This window comes from Pollicipes pollicipes, unplaced genomic scaffold (genome assembly GCF_011947565.3).
Source record: "Pollicipes pollicipes isolate AB1234 unplaced genomic scaffold, Ppol_2.1 Scaffold_4295;HRSCAF=5057_pilon_pilon_pilon, whole genome shotgun sequence".
In the NCBI taxonomy this organism is placed as follows: Eukaryota; Metazoa; Arthropoda; class Thecostraca; order Pollicipedomorpha; family Pollicipedidae; genus Pollicipes; species Pollicipes pollicipes.
In genome coordinates, this window is record NW_023596461.1 from 40530135 (window position 1) to 40557212 (window position 27078).

The 27078-nt window shown below is 53.4% G+C and overlaps 1 protein-coding gene across 1 annotated transcript; it reads right to left on the reverse strand.

The window, feature by feature from the left end:
• Nucleotides 1-8952: 8952 nt before the first annotated feature.
• On the reverse strand, nt 8953-25797 carry LOC119096750 (transmembrane 9 superfamily member 2). Its single transcript, XM_037219668.1, has 15 exons — nt 25528-25797; nt 22508-22575; nt 22239-22338; nt 21798-21945; nt 18099-18220; nt 17604-17715; nt 17163-17323; nt 16594-16770; nt 15623-15767; nt 14941-15118; nt 14280-14454; nt 13346-13482; nt 11958-12069; nt 10836-11007; nt 8953-10076 (listed from the first exon to the last, which is right to left on the reverse strand). The coding sequence occupies exons 1-15, from the start codon at nt 25660-25662 to the stop codon at nt 10009-10011; spliced, it is 2010 nt and encodes a 669-aa protein (XP_037075563.1). The 5' UTR covers nt 25663-25797; the 3' UTR covers nt 8953-10008.
• Between the last annotated feature and the right edge of the window lie 1281 nt (nt 25798-27078).

Consider the following 27078-nt stretch of genomic DNA (forward strand, 5'->3'; position numbering starts at 1 on the left):
CGTTCAAGGAGTACATAGAGTCCATACAGTAAGACGGGCACCGTGTGGGGGGCCCTATCGGCCTGGCACGTCGACGTCTGGACACCCGGGGAATCGCCGACCCTTCGGCGATTCTGAGATCCTGAGCCCTTTTTTCTCTTTTTTGACAATTAAGAATGCTCGTTCTGTAGGTCATTTTGAGCCACCTGCTTGCACTCAAACTCTGGTCTGTTATGTGTCGTTCATTCTCTTCGCGCCCGCATCGTATCGCAGCAATTAGCATGTCTGATGTATAAATCTATAGCTAACGTGTGTTGCGCTATGACGCGCCAAAACCTCTCTAGCATTTTTCTCTGCGCCTCAACGGGCAGTCTGAAAGAAAATCAGTTAAAAAAGATGAGTTAATAACGTGCGGTCTGAATTTTGTGCCATGAGAATGGACGCGTCGTGGCCAAGCCTACGTGTATACGTGAAATCATTTACCTTGCATAGCTACATACTGCGTACAGTTTGGGGCGACTGTGAATCTTCCACGAGTTTAATAACAAGATTTTTGTCACCATGAGCTAAATGTGCCACAGATGCTTTGCGTTATGACTCCTCGCGCAGAGCGGTGCACAAAGTCCTACGCGGTACGTAGGCGGTCGTCTAGCCCTGGGCTGAATGGTCCCATCCCCTACAGAAATCAGGGAGTTGGCTATTGGTTGATTTCTCCGCGACCACAGATGAGGTGGGACGCATTTTTGCACGTCGCTGGCCGCAAGCGAGAGAAGCAGCGGCATGAGTATGGCACCTGTGATGGATTCACAACTCACAGAAAGTGAGACTCGCCTTTCAGCTGCCTTCTTGCGACTCGCAGAAGGTGGAAGTCGGAAAAGGGCGTTAGGCTGTCGGAAAAGTTGGTTGATTTTTTCCGTTGTTGGATTGACGCGCGGCCACAGAAAGTGGTTCACTAATATGAAACGATTGACTGACCCTTAACAGCGCCACTGAGTGTTGTCACTGAGGGTAGCGTTGTTAGAATCCTTACAGCGACTCCAGAAGGTGAAGGTCGCACATGTGAGCCGGCGAAAGGCTCCGGCGCACCGATGTTTGATTCTGGCGACAAAATATTAAAAGCCGATGAGGGATTCCAGCGCATCGATGAGGATTCCGGCATTATTCTGGGACGAGAGAAGGTCGGGCTACTTGGTGATGCTGCGGTTAACCTTACGCCTGATGGCTGCTATTTACTGGGGATAAATCCCGAGGTATGCGTGGTATGTGACTGTATGGTTCCGCTCATAATGGGGAGGGGGGAGGGGGGGGGGGAGCTGATCGCCGTACATACCCTGCGCAGATTGTGTGCAGGGACAACACTATGGGCCTCCTTTTATTGTGACGCGGGACAAGCATGCATGAGATGGTGTGAATGTATGAGTGCTAGCTGCGGATTCCCAGTCAAGTGGCGTTTGCTGCTCGTTTTGTTTGCCACCTCCGAGAGAGCACTTGTTTCGTAAAAGCCCATGGAATGTCGGTGCGCCAATATTTTCCCCGCCGTTTACAGTCGCTCCAGTTAGTTGGTTTATTACAGGGAATTTCCTCGATGATAATTGCCTGTAAATCAATACAGAAGGCCATCTAGCCAACAGCCACCAATAACAATGACACATATTTAATGTAAGCAACTATGATTATTGCCGGTAGACCTGATATTCCCAATAAGTTTTTTTCGTAAGGCTGATTATTGGGCAGTACAGCCACTATCTCTAGAAAGGTATTCGTAACATTATACATTTCACAACATCATGTGTGAGTACGTAACTTCAAAAAACCATACAGAAACTTCACCCAAATTATTGAGTCAGTCACGGCGCTTGTTGCTTTTATGCCAGCTGGGCTTTGGGAATCACGTGCTTGCCGTTTGGCGTCGGTGGGAAATCCGTCGGGTGAGCATGGCAATGTTGTTGAAAAATGAGGAGCCAGTACTCCTAGTCACGCGAACGGCAAAAATCAAGTTGAAGGAAACAGCGACGATATATCGAAAGAAAATGCGTGTAACATAATGGATCACCGCGTAACACAAGCTGATCTACATTTCCTCAGTTTTTCGGAAACAGCAGTGAACGCTGAAAAGAAATTCGTTATTTTTTAGGTACGACGTCAAGCGAGAGTTTGCGATTTTTCGAGTAATTTGCAAGCACAAGATCTAAAAGCTACGGGATGGTAGTCACTTGGGTCCTCACCTCTCCTTCCGGCCTTTAGCAGAGGTACAATGCTGGGCTCTCTCCATGTCAGTGGGTAGTCATCCTTTCACCACAGGAAGTTAAATGTGCTGAGAAGACAGCGCAGTGAAGAGTGCGGGAGGTGGCAGAGCATCGGCGTCATGAACACCATTAGGATCTTTTGTTGCGTGGCGAAGAGTTTGCATGCCTTTTTCAGCTCAGTCATGGTGAATGGGTCGCTGCAGTCCTCAGAATATTTTGAACGATGACCAGGGGAGTCCAGTGACGGCGACTCGCACTGCCTCCTGTGTCGAGCAGACAGCGTCGCATGTGTAGAGATTGCGGCGCTTTGACGGAGTTCTTGCTAATCTCATTCGCGACGTCGGTGGGGTTTGTGAGAGCGACGCCTGACACCTCGAGTATGGGCGCAGGCGAAGAGGAGCACCTGCCTGCGATTCTCTGTACTCTCTCCTCACCTGGCTGGTATTGATATGTCGGTTCAAACCGGAGACGTACGTTCTCCACGTCTATTTGGCAGCTAAAATCATACGGCGTACAACAGCTCTGGACTGCTTTGACAAAATCAGATTCTTTGTCGCCGGATAATGGTCCAAAAGTTTCCTAAGCGCTCACTCTCTAGCCTGTAATTCTTCCCGTGTCGTGACAAAATCAGTGTCTTTGTGCGTAATGTTTGTCTTTCAGTCCCCTCTAAACCTGTCCCGCTTGGCCGCGTGCAAGTCCCACCTCATGGGCCTCGTGCCCAACTCCGCGACGGCTGCCACGCTCAACCAGATTGGGAATTGTCTCTTCCCAGCAAGTTATTGTCCCACAGTCCAGAACAGACGTGAACGTATGCAAGGTGAGCGGATCGATAAATCGAGGGCGGGAGAGACTGATGAGGCATGCTGGCATGCGTGGTCTCGCCGGTGTTCAGGAGACAATTCTGTTTAAGACACTCAACCTTGTGCCCCTTGTGGTCGGCGCATATTGATCTCCGGACCGTGTTGTGGCTATCGAAGTCTCACAGCAAGACAGACAGTGGTGGCAGCTGGTCGACATGAGTCTCGAGGTCCGTCAGGCACGTGTCTCAGGTGGGTAGTAAGTATGATAAGCATAGGGTTGTGGGGAGGCACTTCATGTACACGGACACTGCCACCGCCTGCAGCGTGGTACGGAGGCAGAGTGACCTCGAAGGCACACCGTGGTGAGGTGCCGCGGCCACGCCCCGTGAACCACCGTAGTGGTAGGCACGTCTTTCCGATAAAGAATGTGGCATCTCGAGTACATAACCGTATTCAATGCCAGCCTCGTATCTTGGAGCCATGCCACCGCGGGGGACTTCTGGTGAAATACGCTCTGGAAATCAGTGAGATTGGCTCTTAAACCCCGACGGTTTCATGGTGAAATTAGTGCCATACGATAAGACGCCAGTCCGCCCAATTAAAAAATGTCCGTCGACCCCACTCCTAGCGAGGAACGACTGGACCCATTGCACGTCCCTCGCACCCCTCAGCTTCAGCTGGACCTCAGTGGCTGCTCGGACGGATCCTCGGTGGCCCTAGCACCCCTCAGCTTCGGCAGGACCTGAGTGTCTCCTCGGACGGATCCTCGGTGGCCCTCGCACCCCTCAGCTTCGGCAGAACCTGAGTGGCTCCTCGGACGGATCCTCGGTGACCCTCGCATCCCTCAGCTTCGGCAGGACCTCAGTGGCTGCTCGGACGAATCCTCGGTGACCCTCGCATCCCTCAGCTTCGGCAGGACCTGAGTGGCTCCTCGAACGGATCCTCGGGCTGCCACCCCCTGTCGGCGATACCCGCCAGGGTGGGGTGCTTGGAGGCGCGGCCCGCAGAGGGAGACGGTAATGTACACAGGCTCCGCCCTCGCACGCCCGGCGGCGGCAAACGGCGAGGGTCCGGCCAGTCCGGACGATGCCGGAGGGCTCACAAGCGAGAGACTCTCACCGCGCCCGGGGCCGCCGCACCGTGCGCGGAGCAGAGCGCGCGGAGCAGAGCGCGCGGCGCGGAGCGCGCGCCGCGGCGGCCCAGAGGTCCAGAGCCGCCGGCCGGACGGATGTTCGCTGTGATGATGGACTCGTTGCGGGAGCTCGCGCCGGGTCGTGTCGGGGAATGACAGAGCTTCGGCGTGCCGTCGTGTCCGTGGGCACGACGGTGGTCACAGGGGTGCGCGATCCCCGACATCGCTAGACTGTGGTCCAATGGTCTCCCCCTTTTGCCTCACTAGGGCCAGACGACAAGGGCTTTGTCGTTTGACCGGCCGGCGCAGGTTCCCGACGGCCGTTGACACAGAGGGGACCCCGTCCGGCGTCCCGGAGGGTGCGAAGCAGTCTGCCGCAGCCGCATGAGCAGTCCTCGCACTGGGAGCAGCAGAGGCAGCCACGGAACCGCTGAGGTTTATAATAACCGGGTGTATGAAATCCCTGACTGCCATGTGTTTGAACGCATCTAGGTCAAGGGGGCCAAGGGCAACTGCCGTCTGCCAAGAAGCCATCAACTGCTGCAAACAGACACGTTGGCAGCAGTTGACGACATCGACAGCGGCTTCGTGGTCACGCGTGCGACATCACCGTCACTCCTCCCAGGGAGTGCTTCTGTAAACCTACGCCTCGCCTCCCCGAACGAGACACCCTCCTTGATCTTGATCGTCATTACTTCCCTATCCGCAAGGAAGCATGACACGCCCTACAAGAGCCGGCGGGACGCTCTCCGCACTTGGCGTAGTTCATGACCCCAGTGGTGCATACCCTAGACTGGTGCTCGGACGAAACGCACCGCATGCACCTTACCTCCTTCTAAAACCTGTCAGTGATATATCCATAACTCTGGCACCTGAAGCAGCGGATAAGATCAGACACGTCCATCCTTACATCCGCAGGTATTACGTGATACCCAACGTACCCTTTCGTCGGTAGATTCAGCCTGTTGAAAGTTGCGATGACTGCGCCAGTGTTTATGAGCTTTCTGCCTGCCCTCCTCCGGATTCCCCGGCGGCGGTCAGCCCGCGTCTCCCTAGGCCATGGAGTATCTTGTCCTCAGACACTCCTCCACGGTCCCAGCATGGCATTGCTCCCTTCGCAGAGTTATTTGCAGGGTGCGGTCTCACGGTGATCGGCACTCTGGTGTCTCCTCTTCCTCTAAGCCGAAATGTGAGTTGCTGGCCTGCAAACACGCATTGGATTCCTATGTCAGTGGTAATGAATGCCTTTATCGTGCCGCGTGCGCATCCACACAGTTTTTTGAAGTGCATAGTTTTGGGATGGCCTGCTCGCACTAGAAGGGTTAACCCGGCATTTATCGGGGGGGGGGGGGGAGGGGAGTCAAATCCGCCCCTGACCAATTTGGCGATAATTAAAAAACGCCTTGAGATATGGCTGGAGCATTTCAATAGCTGCCATTTAAAAAGTTCAAACACAAAGTTCACTGTCAAAATAACACCTGTGAGACCATTATAATTCAAGTGTGAGTGACGTCAGAGTGACCTTACGTGTGCCGATTTTTTTATAAAAGCGCATAACCGGAGACAAATTGATTCAGAAGCGGAACGAAAGACCATTTTTTATATCTGTAAGTGGGGAATGTAAGCCAATTAGCCCATCATTCACATACCTCGTCATTGTGTTGTTTAAATGATACACATGAAATGTTGGGATGTCCAATGACAAAAACATTGATAAGAGGTACACTCCGCATTTTTTTTTTGGACGGAGCCTAAGAGTTACGAAAAATGTGTCCTAAATACGAATATGAAAAATTCATGTACCAAGTTACAAGCAATCATATGTAACAATGGCTGAGTAATATCTTGAACTGCATTGCAGCTCATGTTGCCCAGGCCCGTGGCGGTGGGCCCAGGCCCGTGACGGTGGGCGGCCGGGCCCATGCCCAGGTGGGTCCGACCCCGTGACGGTGGGCCCGGGCCCGTGCCCAGGTGGGTCCGGCCCCGTGACGGTGGGCGGCCGGGCCCGTGCCCAGGTGGGTCCGACCCCGTGACGGTGGGCCCGGGCCCGTGCCCAGGTGGGTCCGGCCCCGTGACGGTGGGCGGCCGGGCCCGTGCCCAGGTGGGTTCGGCCCCGTGACGGTGGGCCCGGGCCCGTGCCCAGGTGGACCCGGCCCCGTGACGGTGGGCGGCCGGGCCCGTGCCCAGGTGGGTCCGGCCCCGTGACGGTGGGCCCGGGCCCGTGCCCAGGTGGACCCGGCCCCGTGACGGTGGGCGGCCGGGCCAGGCCTGCTGCAGCGGCGCGGTGATTCGGCGGCCGAAGCCGTTATCGTTTTCCCCTGCGAACTGACGACCATGTGCTTGGCGGCGGGGTTGAAGGCATCAGGTTGCACCGTGGGCTGGGCTGAACCATCGACAATGACGCGAAAATCGATCTAACCGCTTGTTTACCACCGGAGTCATCCATCTGACCTGGACCTTAGATGGTTTAGGAACAAGTAACAGCTCTTGCTCACCAGTCTGATATCCATGATTGCGGCTCAGCTCCCCCACTTTGTGTTCAGGTGGATCAAATATGACAGAAATAAACAAACTAAGATAGCCACATTGACCAACGTTATTTGCACGGCACGTGATCTTGGCTAAGGGCTTGGTGCGGCTCGTGCAGCATTGAATGCCCTCCTATGTAGCATGTTGAAGCAGGGCGCAATGATTTCATACATTATGATGCGCTTCTAAATGAATGGCGTTGAGGGAACGGTCATATGTTCCAGCTACATTCTTTAATTTGACCTTAACCTCTGACCTCAATACACACTTGAACTTACGCTAGTTGCGTGGTCTGAGACCACGCGCCACGGCGCCATCGGTTGTAATTTGAATTTTGAAATTCGGCCTGGTCGTTCTTGAGATAAACAGGGGGGAGGTGGTCAAATCTGTCCCCGCCGGTCACTGGTGTGCCGCTGAGGAACCCGCTCAACGTGTGATGAAGTTTCAGTGGGTTCGGTTTCCCGTCGACATCCGGGTTTGCTCGTCGTGATATCAGATGGTGCGGCATCAGATGGTGCGGCATCAGATGGTGCGGCATCAGATGGTGCGGCATCAGATGGTGCGGTGCGTCGGTGTCAGTTCCGCGACGCAGGTCACTCGAGCGCTAGGAGCAGGCAGGTGAGGCAGACTCGGTGCCGTTAGGGGTCACTCGAGTGCTCGGAGCAGGCAGGTCAGGCAGACTCGGTGCTATTAGGGTCTCCAACTCGGGCTGATGTGTCCACGTTGAAGGAGTCGCTGTTCGTGGCTTTCGGTGGTGAGTTATAACTTTATGCATTTAGCACTGGGGGTCTCCACCCGCCTCGGAGCCTAACTGGGGGACGTTTCGACAGTCCCCGGGGGTGGTCACCGCTAGGACTACCCGTTGCTAGCGTGACCGGTGTCGGTACCAGGGCTACCCCAGGACGAACGACGCCTCTCACACGGCCAGGTCTCACCGGGAAGACCCCTCCCCGCCCCGACCGTGGTTCAGCGCCGCCACCTCTTGACCCCTTAAGCCTCCGCGCGTGGCGAGGCGCCCCAAGTGCAGACCCGCACAGAGCACCCAGCCGAAGTGTGAGCGACAAGTCGCGATATCTGTGTGAGGTTTCACATGCCCCCCCCCCCCCCATTCCCCCGGATGTCCCGGTCAGAGCCGAGTGTTGAGACGCGCCGTGACTGACCCGTACGACGCGCCCCTCAGCCACCAGGATCCGATCAACCCGGGGCGCGGGCGAGGGGCATGGCGACCCCGATCAAGCAAGAATGAGGAGTGGTGAGAGGGCCGGGCGCAGAAATGCGGGCGATGGTAAAGCGACGCGCGGCACAAGGAGCGCGGCGCGCAGCACAAAGAGCAGGTGTTCACGTACCAGCAGGTTTGATAGACCCTGAAATGAACAGCTTGCGCTGTCCACCCGCTGTCGGAGCTGGGATCCGAGGGGGCACTACTCCCCTACACCGGTCAATCCCGGTGCCCGTGCGCGAGCGTTGAAAAGAGCTCATCTTCAATGGTGTAAGTTTTCCTTCCTCGTCAAGTTTGGCAGAGCGAGCAATCAAGAATTGCAGCAGCGGTTCAGTCACGCCAGTATGGTTGAGGCCGTTGTGTCGATTTACTATCAGTTTGCTTCATGATTCGGCGCGCTGGCTCCTCGCCCACCGCAGGGCCCAACAGGGGAACGGGCCGCTTCAATGGGAGACACCGCCAGGGATGATACCAGGGCGCTGTCCGCAGACTTGATCGCCAAAAGAGTCGCTGCGGGAGCCGCCGGGTACGAGTTAAGCTCGGTTCACAGGGGCTAATCAAGCATCCTGACTATGAGCCGGGACACGGGCCGACCAGGGTGGAAGAGGCAAGCTCAGTTCTCGGCGCCCCCCCCCCCCCCCCCCCGACTAGGATTTGGAGGAAATGAACAGAAGCGCTCCATTGGGCCATCTTCATGGCTACGTCTGTCCATTCTCATGACCTTAAATAATTTGGCGAGAACTCTCTGTTGGCTTCGCCAACAATAGGCCCACCGAACGAAGCACCCCGCATTTGGGGGAACATCGCCGTTGGTTTCGCCGACAACTAGGCCCACCGAACAAGACACCTCGCATTTGGGGAACGAAACGCCCGCCGCCGAGACCATGATACGTCACGGCTACGAAACCATCCCGCGGCGGAAACGGTCGCGGCCGACATGTTCACCGATCGCTGTCGACGTGTCTCAGCGGGCTTTGCGCAGCGCCGACTCTGCGGTGGACAATGAGCTGTAGGCACATGATCTTCGGTTAAACACAAAACACGTCAGACGCCTGGTTTATGGTATATTTATTCTCCCCTGAATAGTGCACTACAACAAAATCAATCTGTAAGGCGTAACAAAACGACACCATCTCATTTCGGTCGCACTGCAAGGGGATGCCAGCACGAGAGCGCCGCTGAGGGCCCGAGCTTGGGCCGACCGGGCCCGAGCCCACAGCAGGCGGCGAGGCGCCGCTGAGGGCCCGTACTTGGGCCGACGCCCACAACCGACCGGGCCCGAGCCCACAGCAGGCGGCGAGGCCCCGCCCTACCGACCAAGCCCAGGGGCTCACGTCACCCACAGCCGGCGCCAAGAGTGAAATGCTCAGCAATGCACGAATCACCAGGCGGAAGAGTGCCCTAATGCACACAACACGACTTCAATGGTCCATATCGACAACTAAGATAATTTGACGATCATCCACACGTCCGTGCTTTTACTGGGCTGCAGATTTGCACACATGGCCGTATTCCATTCACAGTCAGGAAATGCCCGAACAAACGACACAAAGTATTTGACAGTGTGGTTAAAAGTGTCGTGGCGATCACACAAATGTGCCCCAAACAGCACAAGCATGACAATGAACGCAGAACAGAGTTCCCGTAACCACATCCAAGCAGAGGCGCACCACAGTCTAGTCATTAGTTGTGTGTTGAGCGCGTACACTCACTGGACGAGACACCACACAGGCGCACGCCAGCACTGTCGTCGCACACAGCCCTGGCGCACGGAGCACGCGCGCACCGGGGCGAGAAGGCCGCCCGCAGCCAGCACGCGGCCCGGACGCAGCCACAACCGCCACCGACCACCTGCGCACGGCACAGACTCGCCGCCGATCGCCAAGGCACGCCGCGTACGGGAGCCGGGGAGAGCCGGCCTCATCCTCTGGCCGCCGCCGCCGCCGGCCAGCGCAGTCCGTAACCAATAAATAGCGCCAACCCGGCGGCGAGCGCGCCACACCGCGCCGCGCCGCGCCGAGCCGGCCGACCGGATCACGGCCAGTCGGGAGGGGGAGCTGGCGTGCTGTTGGCGGCGCCGGGCGTACGGCGACGACCGACTCCTCAGTCGACCTTCACCACGCTGTAAATCTTGCGCACGAACCAGAAGCAGGCCAGATAGCCGATGGTGCCTAGGCAAACAGGGTCACAAGGCGTTACTACGCTATCACCACAGCACCGGAGGACGCCACGCCCCAGGAGCAGGCGCCGCACCCGTGAGGCACGCAACAGCGCACGCCGCGCACGTCTGATTAGTGTCATAAGTCACTGCGTGTAGGGAACAATGTCCACGCTAAACGATACACAGAAAACTACTAAATTGCTCATTCGAACCAAGGCTCACCCAGAAACACTCAAATGTTTCAAAAAGTGGCAGCCGGGAGAGAAGTATTCTACCCACGATGGTTTTTGTTAGCAGTCAGCTTACGCATCGTTTCCCAGTAACTGATCTAAAAAGCTGCTGAATTCTTCCCAAGTATCATAGACATTCAGCCGGCTTTATTGCTACGCGACAGATGCGTTCAATGTCCAGTAAAAAGGTGATATTGCCAGCAACTCGCTTAATCCGCCTATAAACATGCGGGCAAACCGCACATGGGTGCCACTCTGTTCGCCTAGTTTCTCCAGCGCTTGGCATTGGTCCTTGATGTTCATCAGAACCTCTGTCATCTCCATAAACGTCTTAAGTTCTACCCGGTCTAATGACTGAGCCACTGTGGCCAAATGTCGGCTGGCCAGCAGCCAATCACGCTGGAGCTGGAGTCGCAGTGGCGGCCTGGCCGATAGCGCTAGTTCCTTACACTGCTACCTCCCGAGCTGAATTTACAATCACCGTGCTGCAGCAGTGGTAGACAACAGAGGTTGCCACCACGCCGGGCAGCACCACGCACCGGTCATGATGAAGAACAGGAACACCATGATGGCCGTGTAGCCGAAGTACAGGAAGATAGAGGTGGGGTCCACGATGCTGAGCTTGGTGGCGAAATAGTGGCAGCAGTAGATGAACAGGTAGAATGCGGTGAAACCCGAGGTCATGAAGCTGCGCCACCACCAGTGGTAGTCCTGTAACACAGCACAACCTGGCCACGTCAAAACAATAATCCTCCGACGGCAGCCCTGCCGGAACAACAGACCAACGACAACAGTCTGGACAGGCTGCCGACATCGGCCGGACAGGGCACTCACAGCAGCCAGACAGGCCGCCGATGGCAGCTGGACAGGCCGCCGTCAAGAGCCGGACAGGCCGCCGACAGCAGCTGGACAGGCCGCCGACAGCAGCCGGACAGGCCACCGTCAGCAGCCGGACAGGCCACCGTCAGCTGCTGGACAGGCCGCCGTCAACAGTCGGACAGGCCACCGACAGCAGCTGGACAGGCCACCGATGGCAGCTGGACAGGCCGCCGATGGCAGCTGGACAGGCCACCGTCAGCAGCCGGACAGGCCACCGTCAGCAGCTGGACAGGCCACCGAGAGCAGCCAGACAGGCCGCCGACAGCAGCCGGACAGCCCGCCGACAGCAGCTGGACAGGCCACCGTCAGCAGCTGGACAGGCCACCGTCAGCAGCTGGACAGGCCACCGAGAGCAGCCGGACAGGCCGCCGACGGCAGCTGGACAGGCCGCCGACAGCAGCCGGACAGGCCGCCGACGGCAGCCGGATAGGCCGCCGACAGCAGCTGGATGGGCCACCGTCAGCAATATGACACTTCACACTGCACGGCTGACATATCGGACCGTGCCCCCTTCCAACGCACAGACCATCGGTCCGAAAATGCACAAACACTATACAAACGACAGGCCACAAACGCTCCTCAGTCGTACCACTGGCCATAACACAGAATCCACTGCACAGCAGCCAGCAATCTCACCCAATACGAATTACCCTCACGTAGGACGCTTCCCCACTGCCTTCCTGGTCATGACACATAGCTCTAACAGCTGGTAATGAAGAACACACTCTCCTCTCCCATCCCCTCCGCGACTCCCACAAGCAGACGACCTGATCCTGACCGACCTCAGCGCACAGGTGGAAGTAGCAGAGCAGGATGGTGGTCTCAGAGCACGTGATGACCAAGATGACGAACACCAGGAACAGGAAGCCGAACATGTAGTACATCTGGCTGGACCTGCGGAGAGGAAGTGCCTTTAAACAGACTACCGACAGCTTGCACAACCAAAGTCCTCATGTCACGAAGTACTAAGGACGGTCCCCGTGAGGAACAGTACCAGTAGCTCCGCCTGCCTTCCTTGCCCATAAGCTGCGATATCAAATCATTCAATTTTTTGGTTATAATGCTCGTTTAAGCGTTGTCAGGTTTCTGTAAAGAAGCATAGGATTCGTTTAGAGCCACATAAGCACCGATTTCGATTGTGCGGTGCCCCTGCTGACAGACGACAGGATCACCAATCGTGTATTTCTACGCTTGGAGCCTCCGCGTGGAAGAGCGCCGTGCAATGGCGTGGTTCTGTCCTCTCCACTGCGCTAGGCACGGGCGGCAGTTGTACGATGCGCGACGACACGCTGCCGCTCACCATGGACGCTGGCGTTGGCATGCTAAAATTCGCCACCTCTTTTGCAAAACCGACGAACGCTCATAACTGTCTACCACGCTCCACATTGTACATGTTAGCTCTGCGTGCTCATACCCAACTAATCGAATCGTAGTTTGTGCATAAATGCTACGATACTTTAGGTGTTATCCTGATGTAATTCCCCAGTAACACAGTAACAGTAACAGTAACACAACCTCTGTTGTGTGTGACCACCGAGCACCATGAGCGATATGCGGCTGGACTTAAGGTTTCTAGGAAAGGTCACGAGAACAGCCCGCCCCTAGCTTCTGGCATGCCTTCCGGACTGTTCCCGGTGTGCTCACTAATTTTCAGTAAAGCAGGCTAGCAGCCTGACGCGCCCCACGGAGAAAAAGAGGAAATCGGAGCTTAGCCAGATTTCTGAGTTACATCAGTGAATGTTTGTACAGCGGTCTTCCCCCTACGCATGACGGCAATCCAACACAAATAAATAAGACACCCGCGGTAAGGGCGCCCGATGGCGACATCGGGCCCACATTGTTGATGCAGTTTTTGACGCACCAGTCCCAGGCTGCGACAAAACTCTGTCCCCTTGCACAGATATTGACGCCATAGCAGTCATTACAGATGCAACAACTACATCGTTTTGACATTACACAACCACACCATTTCGGTACTATGACGCTGCCTTAAGGGATACTGATCTACTGCAGCGTGTCTATGCCGTTCTGCCGCACACCTGCAGATGGCCGAGGCAAGCCACGGGGGGGGGGGGGGAGGGGGCTTCACACGCAGTCCCAGTGCCGTGTGTGTGGGGGGGGGGGGGAGGGGAGCACGCGCAGTCCCAGAGCCATGGCAGAGGCCGCTCACCAGATGGAGCTGAGGATGAAGAACAGCTGGACGAAGATGCAGCCGAAGGGCAGAATTCCGCCCATCAGCACGCACGGCACCGGGCGCGTGTAGATACTCTGCTCGGGGATCTGGCGCGGGATCTGGTTGGTGCGGACCTGGCGGCGGGCATTCGTCAGTACACCAGCACGGCCATGCTGAGCGGCCGCTGCGCTCCGCACAAACACGGGACGTTCTGTGACCCGAGAGCCCCACAAGACAAGCAAGGGTATTTTGTTCACAATGCACAGTCTGCCGTTAACGGCACACTGTGACGTACCTAAACGGACTGGACATACCTAAAAACATATTCCGTTAAATGTGTCGACAGCTGCGATGCGCTCTCCTCGTACATTCGATATCTTTCTTTTGGCTACTTCCATTTTAGCCGCAATAATTCTGCGAAGATTCGGTCTTAGCACCCTGAGCATTTGTACCATAGTATTATAGTCGAAGACGAAACGCCAAGGGAGTAGCACTTAAGGTGTTCACGATAACCTCTTGAGGGTTCAAATGGCACTTATTGTAATAATAATTTCCTGCTCCTTCTGGGAAAATAAAATCCGAGCTGACGTGGGTGCTTCCTTGATGATTTCTCTCAGAAAGCGACGATGCCAAATTTAGTTGAATACCGCATTTTACATGATCACAGGCCTGCCAACTACTTCTGACAACCAGCCACTATCCTGAACACAACAGATAGTCCCACCCATGACTAGACATTGCTGTGTTAACAGATGACACATGTTCTACAGTGCTGGAGCATTCAGTGCGCCCCTGCCGCAGCCAAGCCACGAAGCGCGCCCGAGAGCAGCCGCCGGTGGCGCCGCGCGGCCTCCCTCCATCCGCGCCCAGCGCCCGAGAGCAGCCGCCGGTGGTGCCGCGCGGCCGCCCTCCGTCCGCGCCCAGCGCTCACCGGATGTTCCAGCACGCGCTTCTTGAAGCCGAAGTAGGCGCCAACGAAGGTAAGCGGCACGGACACACCGAACCAAAGCCCGATCAGCGCCAGTATAGTGAGGAAAGGCAGTGCCGCCGACGAGCCGTGCGCCCACAGCACGAAGTTGAGCAGCAGGGTGATACTGAACACGATCCTGCGGACGGGCGGTGGGCGGGGGCTCAGCGGAAGCACCGCCGACACACTCCTCAGCGGTCCGATCCCACTCACGACAGCCACGACATCTAGCGGAGCGAACGTCTCAGCCAACCCCTGGGCACAGTGACTTCTCTTCTACGGGACACAGGCATTGTCAATAACGATTACGTTGGCCGCAGTCATCCACTCCGCGGCGATTGGGAGCAGGACTCAGCGGCACAGCCTGCCGCACACAACGCGTCATCAGCCAATGCGACGTAACAATTTTCCAAGCCTGATGCATTCCACACCCGTGACTGTTTCCACCAAGTCCTAAATCTACAGCGACACCGAAACCGCACACAGGATGCACATGAGAGGTGCAGATTCTGTGCCAGCGCGGCGGGTGGGCGCGGCCCGGAGCCGACTCGTCCGCGCCGGCGCACACTGTCCGCAGAGCGGCGGCCCGACACCGGCAGCGGGGCGGCAGCCGGGCGCGGCTCACCCCGGGCACAGCGTCGACGTCAGCAGCACGTTAAGTCCCCACTTCTCGCCGCCAAACGACTTGTAGATCCTGGCGGCCACGTAGCCGGCGGGCGTGCCCAGGCAGACGTACAGGACGAGGCCACAGGTCATCAGCGAGCCGCGGTTCGCCGGCGACAGGAAGCCCAGGCACGCGAACACTGCAGCAGCACGTCAGAGGTCAACACAGTCGCTAATATGGACGGTAAGTGGTCAGCGCCGACACTGGTGCAGTCAGTCAGGAGCCAGCGCCGGTGCTGGTACAGGTCAGCGGCGCAACACAGGCAGCACAAAACGTGGTTGATTAAGTGAATTATACAGTAGCTGTAAATTTTTTGAACGAATTTTCAGCGTACGATGAGAGGCGTGTGTCCGCATCATTACACGATGCATCCACTTTCTTAAAAATTAGAACAGCTTTAAGAGTAACAACGGACCGCCCAGGCACCCTGCTCACCGCTTAGCACGGACCACCATATCACAGCAGTTCCCTTCAAACGACGGGCGCCACACAGTCCAGCTAACAATACCATACGATGAAAGAGCACCAGGTGTGAGGACAGTGTCACTGCCGTGTCAACCATGACACGCACAGCCATCACCGCAAGGCCGGCCCGAACACGGCTGAGGCGCGAGGGCCACCACAGCGGCCGCCAGTCACCCACCGAGTGTGATGAGCATCATGGAGAGCACCTGGACACCGGAGCCGACCAGAACGGAGAGCAGCATGCCGTGTCGGGGCGGTCGGAACACGTCGCCGTGCACCAGTTTCCAGCCAAACTCCTCCTGAGAGTCGTCGCCCGACTCGATCTGACGGGTAGCCCGCCGACCGTCACTCCCAGCCACGGTCAGGAGCGGGCGTCACCTCCCAGCTCCAGCCGGGGACGGCTGTCACTCCCCAGCACCGGCCGGGGACGGCTGTCACTCCCCAAACACGGCCAGGAACGGTTGTCGCCTTCCAGCCCCGGCCGGGGACGGCTGTCACTCCCCCAGCTCCGGTCGGGGACGGCTGTCACCTCCCAGCCCCGGACGGGGGACGGCTGTCACTCCCCAGCCCCGGACGGGGACGGCTGTCACTCCCCCAAACACGGCCAGGGACGGCTGTCCACTCTCCAACCACGGCCAGGGACGGCTGTCAACCTCCCAGCTCTGGCCGGGGACGGCTGTCACCTCCCAGCTCCGGACGGGGACGGCTGTCACTCCCCAACACGGCCAGGGGACGGCTGTCACTCCACCCAAGCACGGCCAGGGACGGCTGTCACTCTCCAACCACGGCCAGGGACGGCTGTCACTCCCCAAACACGGCCAGGGACGGCTGTCACTCCCAGCTCCGGCCGGGACGGCTGTCACTCCCCCAAACACGGCCAGGGACGGCTGTCACTCCCCAAGCACGGCCAGGGACGGCTGTCACTCTCCAACCACGGCCAGGGCCGGCTTGTCACTCCCCCAAACACGGCCCGGGACGGCTGTTACTCCCCAACCACGGCAAGGGACGGCTGTCACCCCGCACAGGCAGCCGGATTCTGATCCAGCCGACCTACGCACATGAACCTAGCTGCCAAACCCGTGATGCCCGACAGCCTGCTACACGCGGCCAGCGAGCCAGGTGCGTAGCGCCTGCTGGCCGGCTACGCACCTGGTTGTAGCGAGCAATGTCCTTGTGCAGCGTACGCAGCATGATCATGGCCACCATGCCGGAGAGGAAGAGCACGATCACCAGCGAGTTAAGGATGGAAAACCACTGGATGTTAGCGTTCGGCAGCGAGTCCAGCAGGTAATCCCAGCGTGACGACCACTTGAGATCGTGAGTCTCCTGAGAGAAAGGGCACAGGCGCGGTCAGTGGCGCGGTCTACCAGCGGGTACGAGACAAGCACTGCCTACTGGAGCCCGGCAGACGGGCGCGATCAGTCGAGTCACGCGGAAGATGACGGTGCGGGCGCACTGGATTATAACCAGGCGGCCAACTGACATGAAAGGCGACAAAACGGTTCTACTAGTCCTTAATGACGAGCCCGGTCCTCGTCCAAGGTGACGGAGCACGAGTGCCGGATTCTGAAAGAGGGTCCGACTCACATGGAAGACAACAAAGTAGGTGTGCTGGACCTTGACAAGAGTCCTAACAGACGCGGAAGGTGCTGGGATCCTGACGAGGGTCCCAGAACACCAGGCGGGTCCGAAGCGTGCGGACGGCGAGCTCGGCTCACGTGGAATGTGACGGAGTACGTGTACTGGACGCGGACGGCGCCGCCGGCCAACTGGTCGCGGCCGCTGATCTCCATAGCAGGCTGCGGGCCGTCGCAGCGCACGCCGTCAGCCGGGTGCTGGATGGAGCGCGGCGTCACCTGCACGCGGATGATGCGGCCACCTGCGACCGCAAGGGCGCGCCGTCAGCGCACAGAGCCGGCACCAGACACGCGGCGCGCCGTCAGGGACGCCGCACGACACGCCGACCAGCCACACCAGTGCTGCTGCGATCTCTGCTCGGATGTTTTGCGACTACACGCGGATAGGTCGTGGGAGAGAAGACCATAAACTCAAAACACGTAAGTGATCGACCAAACACTAGTAAATGCTGGCAATACATTGGCATGTCGCTGTCACAAGACAGTCCGTGATGCAAATATCCATACAACTACAAAACGCACCATTGCCTTGAAAAGAGCTGCCCCAAGCCTCGTTCACGCCACTGTGGTAGGTGATGTTGAAATCCAGGTGGTTGTAGACGTAATAAACGTCACTCTTGTGGGCCAAGTTGCTCTGTGGACAGAGGACTAGCTGCAGACATGCACGTTCAGCACTCGCAGGGATCAAACACAATGCTCTCTACCCAGGGTGCGAAATGGCAAGTCATTCGTGTGGAAACGGATGTCAACAAGGTACTGGTGATGGCTGTCCACGGCTATGTTTCGTTTTTACCTTAAGGATACTTTGGCAGCGCCGACGAGGCCAAAGTGACGCCAATCCCCGTACATACGCCACCATAAGGCAAGCCGGGACAGGTAGGGTCATGAGCTTTCGTGGCCACATCCCAAGGCTACCATTTCAGGCACCTAGCACGGTCTTGGCACAAGCACTGGCTCTGAAGTCCTCTGCCCGCCACACCTCTCCGTAATGGTCCCGGCGCTGGAGCGGCCGCTTACACCGAGATAGCAGGAGGGCTTGGCCCGGTTCTGGGCGTCCACGTAACAGCCGACGGGGAAGCCGTTGTTGCAGCTGCGCTCGCCCGGGTCGGTCATGTAGCACAGCGTCACGGGCATGTTGTCTGGCGGCCAGGGCAGCGCGGTCAGCACGAGCCCCCCGCACGGGCACGCGGCCACACGACCCCAGCGCTGGCCACACCGTGCAGTGTACAGCCCGCCACCCAACCCCGGCAATGGCATTGTGCGGCACCGTAACACCGCACCAGTCCCACTAGACGACCACTACAAGATACGTGAGATATAGCCAATGCAAACAAATAACTTCTTCAGTTCAAGATTGGCCAGAAGAGGTTGTGCAGGGTGTAGGGTTCACGTTTCCAGGATCAGTGACAGACGTGTGATGCGCCCAGAGGGCAGGGATACCGGTATGCCGTCAGGGTGATGCACGGGAGGGGGGGGAGGGGGGGGGGCGTCAGGGATTTGGCTTCGCAGCCAAATCCAAAGTCAAGACAGCGACACCACGCTAAAGTCTTAGTCGAAGCAGATAGCTTCGAAGTTCGAAACTGCAGAGCCAAAGCCGAAGACAGTGGCTTCAATTTAAAGAAATACAAAGGCAAAGCCAAACCAGTCAGTTCAAAATCGTGAGGCCGAAACCGAAGCCAAACTACTAAACAGCATTTTTTTTGCGCAACAAAACTATTCTCGCATCTGCCTCAACGGTATGAGATCAGAAAATTTAACGGTAGTACGGAGTGATTGAGAACAGGCACCAGCACTGGGATGCGATCTTTTCCGGACTGTTGCGCTCGTCTTTTGTGTTAGCATGCGCACAACATTTCGGACAGAGCTTTCCGGCCGTCGTCCAGTGGCCATGAGAATGAGCGGCTGGTTTTGGTCTTGCAAGCACGCATGCGTCGCAGCCCCGACAAGTCACGGGGTATACTGAGGTAGCATGAAGGGCAGGGCTGCTTTATGAAGTTACGCCCCAGCTGCGGTGAGAATCACCCGGACGAGGCTCAATCTACGGTCCAAGAGAGTATGTTAGCAAATTCCGAGTCATAAATATAAACTTGTTCGAACTAAAGCTGAAACTGCAGCAATATGTTTCAAATATCACAAAGTCGAAACTGAAGACGAAGCCAACCTTTCAAAATGACACGAAGACGACTCGTTTACCATTTTGCCCACATGGTAGTCAGTTCCTTCCACCATCGAGCGGTAAGGGTTTTGAACTAGCTGTTACAATGACTTGCAAACCCACATCTGTCTTCTCGGCTTTACAAAAGCCTCGCTCCTAACCAATCACGACAGAGCCCGTACGACTTGTGTCGTAACACTTTTCCGAATCGGTGGGGATCGTCTCGAAAATTTCAAATAAGAAATGACAACACAGCTGCTGACAAATGATGACATTGCAATGTTCGGACAATGCAGACAAAACAGCTCCTTTTCCAGCGAAAGCATACCGATGCCGGAGTGCCATTTCATTCTGACAGACAGCATCCACACTGGGAAACCTAAATTTGAGACATAATAATGACATCTGACATTGAGACACAATAATGGCAATGACATAATGACATCTGACCGGAGTTACTCGAGAAAATTCGCATGCCGTACCAACAGAACCAGAAAACCGCCCCGTGCGGCGTGCAACTAGGGGTGGGGGGAGGAGGAGGAGGGGGGGGGGGGGGCGATAATAGATTCGTGACCGTAGTCAGTTATTTAGATGACACCAAAAGCAGTGCTAGTAACGCCAGACACCTTTGGTCACCGACGTCAACGACTTACATCAGTACATCGGAGTCTACATGTCGTGAATATGAACAGGCCACGAGCTGTCGTTAATTCCGGCTTGACAGTATTAATGGAATACACCGATGAATTCGCATTCATTTACACTTTTGTGGTCATGAACCAAAACATCCTACAAATTACTGATACTTAGAATGGATATTGGTCAGAATGAACAGGTAGTTACAAAGATACGTAGTACAAAGTACAAAGGTAACGCTGGCCACTTCTCGGTTGCTAGGTGGCAAACCTATCAACCTATAGGCGGGACCGTAGAGTGAGACCAACCTCTAGACGACCTTGAAACCAACAAAGCCCCAAACTGGGTAGTCCCATAGTTTGTGCATGAGAGCGCAGTCAGTTTACACACATCGACTGGCATATCCTAACACTATGACCCATGAATTTATTCGCGCAACAATTCACATATGCACATCAAATTATACCAACAAAGACGAACATTGTAAAATCTGGTTCAATCACTCTAGAACAAATCCAGCTTGGTGCTATAAATTTGCTGCACAAATAACCATGAATTATGCAAAATCATCCTGTGGTTACTTGTATTCACAATAAATGACACTAAACCCATTGTGCAGTAAAAACATATGTATGTTACTTAGAGATTTTAAGAGGCTTATGTTTGTTACTTTATTGAGAGTAAATGCATTCTTGGTCATAATTTTGGCCACTTACCTACAAGGCTGTCATCAACACACCAATTAAACTGACTACACCTACCATGTGCTACTGTCAATCAATCGAGATACTGCCATTATTCTGTCAGTGAAATCACATTTCACTGAAGTGTGATCCGTACTATATTAGTACTAGTATTGTACCACTTTCAAAATTTTGAAAATATATTTTCCTGGACTGAGCTTTTCCAGTTTCTGTTAGCTTTCCAACAGAAGCTTCTGTCAGCTGGTTTTGCCTGGCTGAAACTGGCTGGCAAAAGCCGTTTCAATTAGTTCTGCCAGACTTGCAGGTGTTCTGCCTTCGGATCTCCGTGGCGGGAGGGTGTCGCGTCAGCAGTTGCCAGCAGGCACACTACCAGGGGAGTCATGTCTGGCAACATCAGTGCAGGTGTTCTGCCTTCGGATCTCCGTGGCGGGAGGGTGTGGCGCCAGCAGTTGCCAGCAGACACATACCAGGGGAGTCATGTCTGGCAACATCAGGGACAGGGAGTGCCGTGCCAGCCGATGCACTGTCAGGGGAGTCATGTCCGCGAATATCGGAGACAGGGGGTGTCGTGGAAGCGAATATCGGAGAAAGGGGGTGTCGTGGAAGCAAACACACTGTCAGGGGAGTCGTGCCAGCGAACATCAGGGACAGGGGGTGCCGTGTCAGCTGACGGACTGCCAGGGGAGTCATGTCAGCGAAGATAAGGAAGAGGACAGCAAGGTGTTGGTGGATCATGCATGGAACAATTGTTCTGACCATCATCCCTATCTAGTGTTTTAGTTTGCACACAATGTTTAGACCAATAAACTCTCTGGTCATCAGGTGTTTGAGCCAACAGAAATCCTGAGAAAAACTGGATCATGCTTGGCTGTCAGCCAGGCATGTGTTACAACTCAAATTCTCTCTCTGTAATTGCTGAGATTCGAACCAGGGTCTTCTCGATTGAGCCAAAAGCTCAACCAACTGAGTTAACTGGGAAGGACCATCTAAGATCCTAAAACATTGCCTCAATCCTACCATAAAACTGCGTCAGTGGATATCAGATAATGGGCGATCACATCAGTGCACAGCGGGACAAAGGGTGTAAACACACCAGGGACACAAGTGGTTAGTCAGCAGCCATCAGGGACAGGGATGTTAGGGCTGGTGTCAAGATGGCAGGGTGATGTAGCACACTGCCAGAGGGGGGGGGGCACAATGTCTCACAGCCTGATTACCCACCGACTATGAAGTGGTGCTGGTAGTCGAGGAAAATGGCCCGCTTCAGGTTGGTCAGCTTGCCATTGTTCTTGTCGTCGCCGCTGTTGTAGGAACGTTCACACACCTTGACGCACGTCTGCGGCGTCCGGCCAGCTGGCTCAAACAAAAACTGGAACCAGATGCCAACAACAGCATGAGGCTCAGAAAATCAACAGAAACAGTGGTACTGATATGAACCAGTGAGATGTTCATACACAGCATGTTGTCCTTCTATTTCAATGATTTGATCATTCAAAACTCACAGCTAATTTTAGGCTCTGAAAATCAAACCTCAGTCAAAGTGCAATGAAGGTCAACAAATACAAGCCAGGATGGGCCAAGTGGGAGTAGTGCATTTGTGCACTGCAAACTCCTTGCAATGCCCTTAATGCTGACCATTTGATGATCAGTGACCAAACAAACCTCATATGGTGAGGACTGTATGCGCTGGCCGAAGACCACCTGGCCAAGGTTCTCGACCGGGGGTGGTGCTGACTTCTCCTTAGGTTCACAAAAGTCAAAGCTGTGGAAAACAAATACAGTTTGACCATTAAATATACATTTGTGTGATATACCAAACAATATTAGTGGTTCTCTAATACATGACTGGTGGGGGCCATGGCTGGCAACACATTAAAAAGACCTGATGACAAGGGCTGATACCTTCCATTCCCGGGCATGTAGGTACTTACTAGCTGTAGTCATACGGTATGACAGATTCCAACGACGTCAGCCGGTTGACGAAGACTGGAATCTTGGACTGAAAGAGGAACAGAATAATTAACAACCTCATTTTCATGCTTCTTAAATAATACATGCTCCATTATCTCTAGCATAACTGAAGACTTGTGAGAAAGAAGCATAATCGGCACAGAATCTTAAATGTGTGATTTCCGGCGTGACTCCATGATGCAAGGGAACACTGCACTACTAGCTGGCTAAAACATTGAAAACCTGATGCTTGTTTTGGAATGAAGCCTTACTGAGATGTCCATAATGCATGCAATCCATTAAAGGTTGCATCAACATTGTCATGGTCATAAACACTGCAACATATCAAGGAAACAAGATTGCACTGGGATCTACTTTACATTAGGCAGCCTCACCAAAGTAAATTTCATATATTTTATCAAGAGCACAGAGACAATTGTTCCCAAATATTTAACCACTCACCCCATCCACCACCAGATGATAAAAAGATACCCGCCAATGTGCAACAATGCCTACAGAACTATGCTTAACACTTACATCAGAGGCTTAACTTTGATTACATCTGAAACATCAAATGTAACTGTGTATAAGTGTGCGAGCATGCAATCCATGAGTGATACAAATGTTTCAATTGATCGAGTACATAAAGCACTCTGCAGCTGATGGTGAAATGGCTGCTGGAGTGTATTTATACATTTCACTATGAATTAAGATTGGTGTTGAATATTGATAAACATATGTCTTAAATGAGGAGTCCCACCCTGATTCATATTCACCCTGAATCTCACCTTATATGAACACTCTTGATTTGAAAGTAGACAGTCACACCAACCTCAAACCCAATTTAGCTGGGAGGACAATCGATTCCTGCTAATAAGTTGAGAGATTATCCCTTGCAGCAGAGTCCAGGGGCTGAGTGACTGCACATCCCATAATAGTGTCTGAAACTTGGGTGTTTCTTGGTGTTTTTAGCCCCAATACAATTTGCTCTCCACAAATATACACAGGAAAGAATGTAAAAAGTTGTTCTTTGAGAGGGACATCAGATGGAGGCAAGCTGTTCCTGCAACTTTGGCAGCATCACGCGCCACACTCACGACTGAATGAGGGATACTGTCTGTGGGTTACAGTCAAATCTCTCTACCATATGACACAATCTTTTCTTGCAATGCATGCAGTGCCATGTCTGTTGCTGCTCACCAGCACGTGTTTAACTCAACTGCCATCCAATGACAAGAACACGCTCACACACCGGGCCCAAGCCCACACCCAAAACAACAGCATCTCTTGATGGACCAGGGAAAAGCGCAGAGAATATCTCGCATGATTCAATGTTTCTGGATTGCACGCAGACATCATTCTAACACAAGAAAAATTGATATGAAAGTATATGGTGTAAACCTTACATGTACCTCTAAATATAAGTTGAATGAATCATACATCATTGATGAATAAGTTATTTTTTGTGCTTTTTAAAGCACATTTCCAATGAAGTTTTATTGGAAAGTATCAAAAATGGATATTGTGTAGAACATATAATGGTGACGTCAAACATCATCCCAAACACTCGCTCAGGCACGTGGAAAACCACGGCTCAGCCAGTCTCCAGCTCTTGAGGAGGACTCAGCATTGGGGAGAAGGCATATTCTCCACCAAGAAATCTGAGCTGAATACATGATGAACATGCATAAAGGGGTCATCAAACAAAAGTATGAAATCTTTTAATCGATCCACAGAGCATCCTCACAGAATCATAATATGAGTATAAAGCTAAAGCAGGGTTTCTTGTTCTCTGTTGAGCATAAATTTTCCTGGTGTATTTAAGATTATTTACATTTTTTGAGATCTACTTGTTGTTTTAGTTGGGTTTTGCCAACCAATATTCTTTACAAAATCAATAGCCCAAAAAAGCAATATCAAAACCAATAAATGACCTACAGGAGGTGTTGTTGAAGACTGCTATTGCATGCACACCATTTATGTGGCCTACCCACCTTGTTTTACCTTGTTTTGGAGCAGCCACATGAGGAGTGGTAATAGCATGACTGGTTGGTGGTGTAGATAAAGGCAATATATATATTTAGCTCATTGTCATACACTGATAAAAGTATTGTATCAGAATCAGTGCCAATGAGCAGATGTAGTGATGCTAACCTCATGCAACTGGATTGTTCTGTGAGGATGAAATAATTCCTGAGCCCCTGCTGGGTTGCCATCCAAGCACCAATCACACAGCAGCCTGATGTCTCAGGTGGTGTAGTTTTGTACATAATTTGGTGGAGTGGGTGAGCAGAGAAATCCTTTACCCCCTAAAATGGAGCAAACCATGTTCTCCCTGATTTTGACCAAGCTTTTTCTCAAGGTTGGCGAGAGGTTGGCATCCTATCCAACTAAATAGGGAATTACACCCTTGTTCCCAAATTAAGTACATCTAAGTCAGTAAAAGCCTAGGTGGGCATCACATTGTCCCAGGATCTTTCCTCTGGGTGAGAAAGATTGTAATTTGGCTAGAATGTAGCTACAATAACTACCATGCCCCAGATGCTCATATTTATATTGTGGATTGCATGACATTTCAATCATAAGCTTAGCATTATGTGTTAGCAGGCATGGTGCAACAGGTGAACAGCATTTTAAGCATGTGCTTCTATCAGCCTTTATTGGAACTGACACCTTTCCAATAGAATTATCAATATCAACAACTTTCTATCAGCTTCATTGCTTAAAAAATACAGTAGGTGCAGGCATAGACTTAGGAACCACCTACTTAGGAAGCCAGCAATCTTAGGAATTGCAAACAGCCAATTTCTAATGGTCTTTGGCAATCACTGAGACCAGCTTGAACATCATGTTTACTGTCATCTGCTGCCAAGGAATGTCCTTTAGTGCCAGCAAATTCACTTGGGATATTTTAATATTTTTGTTCTCTCCCCCAAGCGCCCAAACCATATTTCAGATACTGTCCCACATGCAGGTAAAAACAGTCACACCAAGCAATTACCTTGCAGCGTTCACTTTCTTTTTCCTTCTCACAGTAGTTAACCGGTGCCAAACCCGGAAGGTAGAACGAAAATGAAACATCAGTTTGGACAATGAAGACGCACACCGCTAGCGTAAGTTGAATGTATCGACTCATCGTGTCAAATACACCAAAGCAAAACGCTTCCACCGGCTAACCACTTCAGGAAGCTGAGCACGCGACTTCCGAAATGTCGCTCTCTCCCAGCTTCTATGAATTCAAGCGACAACACTCGAATCGACAACCCTAACGAACACACTCGAATCACGATCGCGTCCTCATCGGATGCGGGGACTGCGACCTGCGCGTCATGTTTACCCATCAGCTGAAAAATAACTTCAGCTACCAAATGCTACCAACTCGCCACGTTTCTTTGGGCCGGCAAAGTTTCCGATCATCAAAGTTTCAGCGAAACTGACGGCCGACTTCTTTTTGCAAGCAGCCAAAGGTGGCATTTCCCATTTATTTTGAGGGGGCTTAAGCCTCCCAACTTGGACTCCAGTCCTCGATTGTGGAAAGGAAGTGAGCTAAATCTGGATAGAAGCCTGCGTGTTGGCATATTTTGGAGTAAGGCTGGGTAGTTCTTCACTGTTTAGACTCCCAACTCATTTCGCGAAACTACGCGCATGCAAGTGGGTGCACTTCTGCTTCTGCTGACGACTGCTGGGCATTAGTGCACCAAAGGCTACAAATCATTCAAGCATGTCGAGCATGCCGATGTCAACCATTATGTCATATCTAGCACAATAGCCCGTTCGGGTAACTCATTTAGTCTCGGTGCCGCGTGTTCCGAGTACACCAGTTCCCGGACGAAGCAGAGCGAAAAAGTTGATCGCAACTAGTCGAAAAAGATGAACGTCGGCAAACATAAAGGGCGAACTGTCGAAAAGGTGTAAAAGCCAATAGCGGTGACCTCATCAGCGCAACTACATTGCTATAGCGTTGACATAACACTAGGTGTAATAGCCATGCACGATCATTTTGCTGTGCCGACACCGATCGAGCATTAAAAAGTGTTTATGAGTCTATGATGGAATGTTGATATCGAATGTTTTAGAAATATATAGCTGCCAGATTGGACCGATATCGTAAAGGATGTTAGATGAAAGTTTCTGTGTAACGTATAAAAGTATACAATGAAGCACGACTCAATTTCAATATCGTGGGCATAACATTGACTGTGTATGATATTCATGCTGAGTGAAATGTTAGTACACTGTTACTTTGGTACCCACTTTTGACATGCAGGAGATACCGAATGAATATAGGCGTCAAACGTTGAAGGGCTATGACTGAAATAACATTGCTTTTATGATGTATCGTGTAATGTCAGAACAAAATAGTGAATCAATGTCCCCTTCATTTTTTCAACGTTAATCGCCAACTGCTGTGGCCATGCTACGAAACAAGTGCTGCAATGCGTTTAAGCTGAGTCAGGGACTTGTTACGAACTCTCACTTCATGTCATTCCATTCAAGTTATTTGTAATTGTATCTTCCCCTGCGAAAAAAAAAACATTGTACGACAACGATG

What these genes read in the sequence shown, in the direction of transcription:
- LOC119096750 (XM_037219668.1), bottom strand. Translation starts at nt 25,662, where the DNA reads ATGAGTCGATACATTCAACTTACGCTAGCGGTGTGCGTCTTCATTGTC. An exon ending in TACAGTCCTCACCATATGAG is followed by an intron (nt 21,946 to 22,238) that starts GTTTGTTTGGTC and finishes ATCTGGTTCCAG; the next exon opens with TTTTTGTTTGAGCCAGCTGG. An exon ending in TTCATCCTCAGCTCCATCTG is followed by an intron (nt 12,070 to 13,345) that starts GTGAGCGGCCTC and finishes TCCTCTCCGCAG; the next exon opens with GTCCAGCCAGATGTACTACA.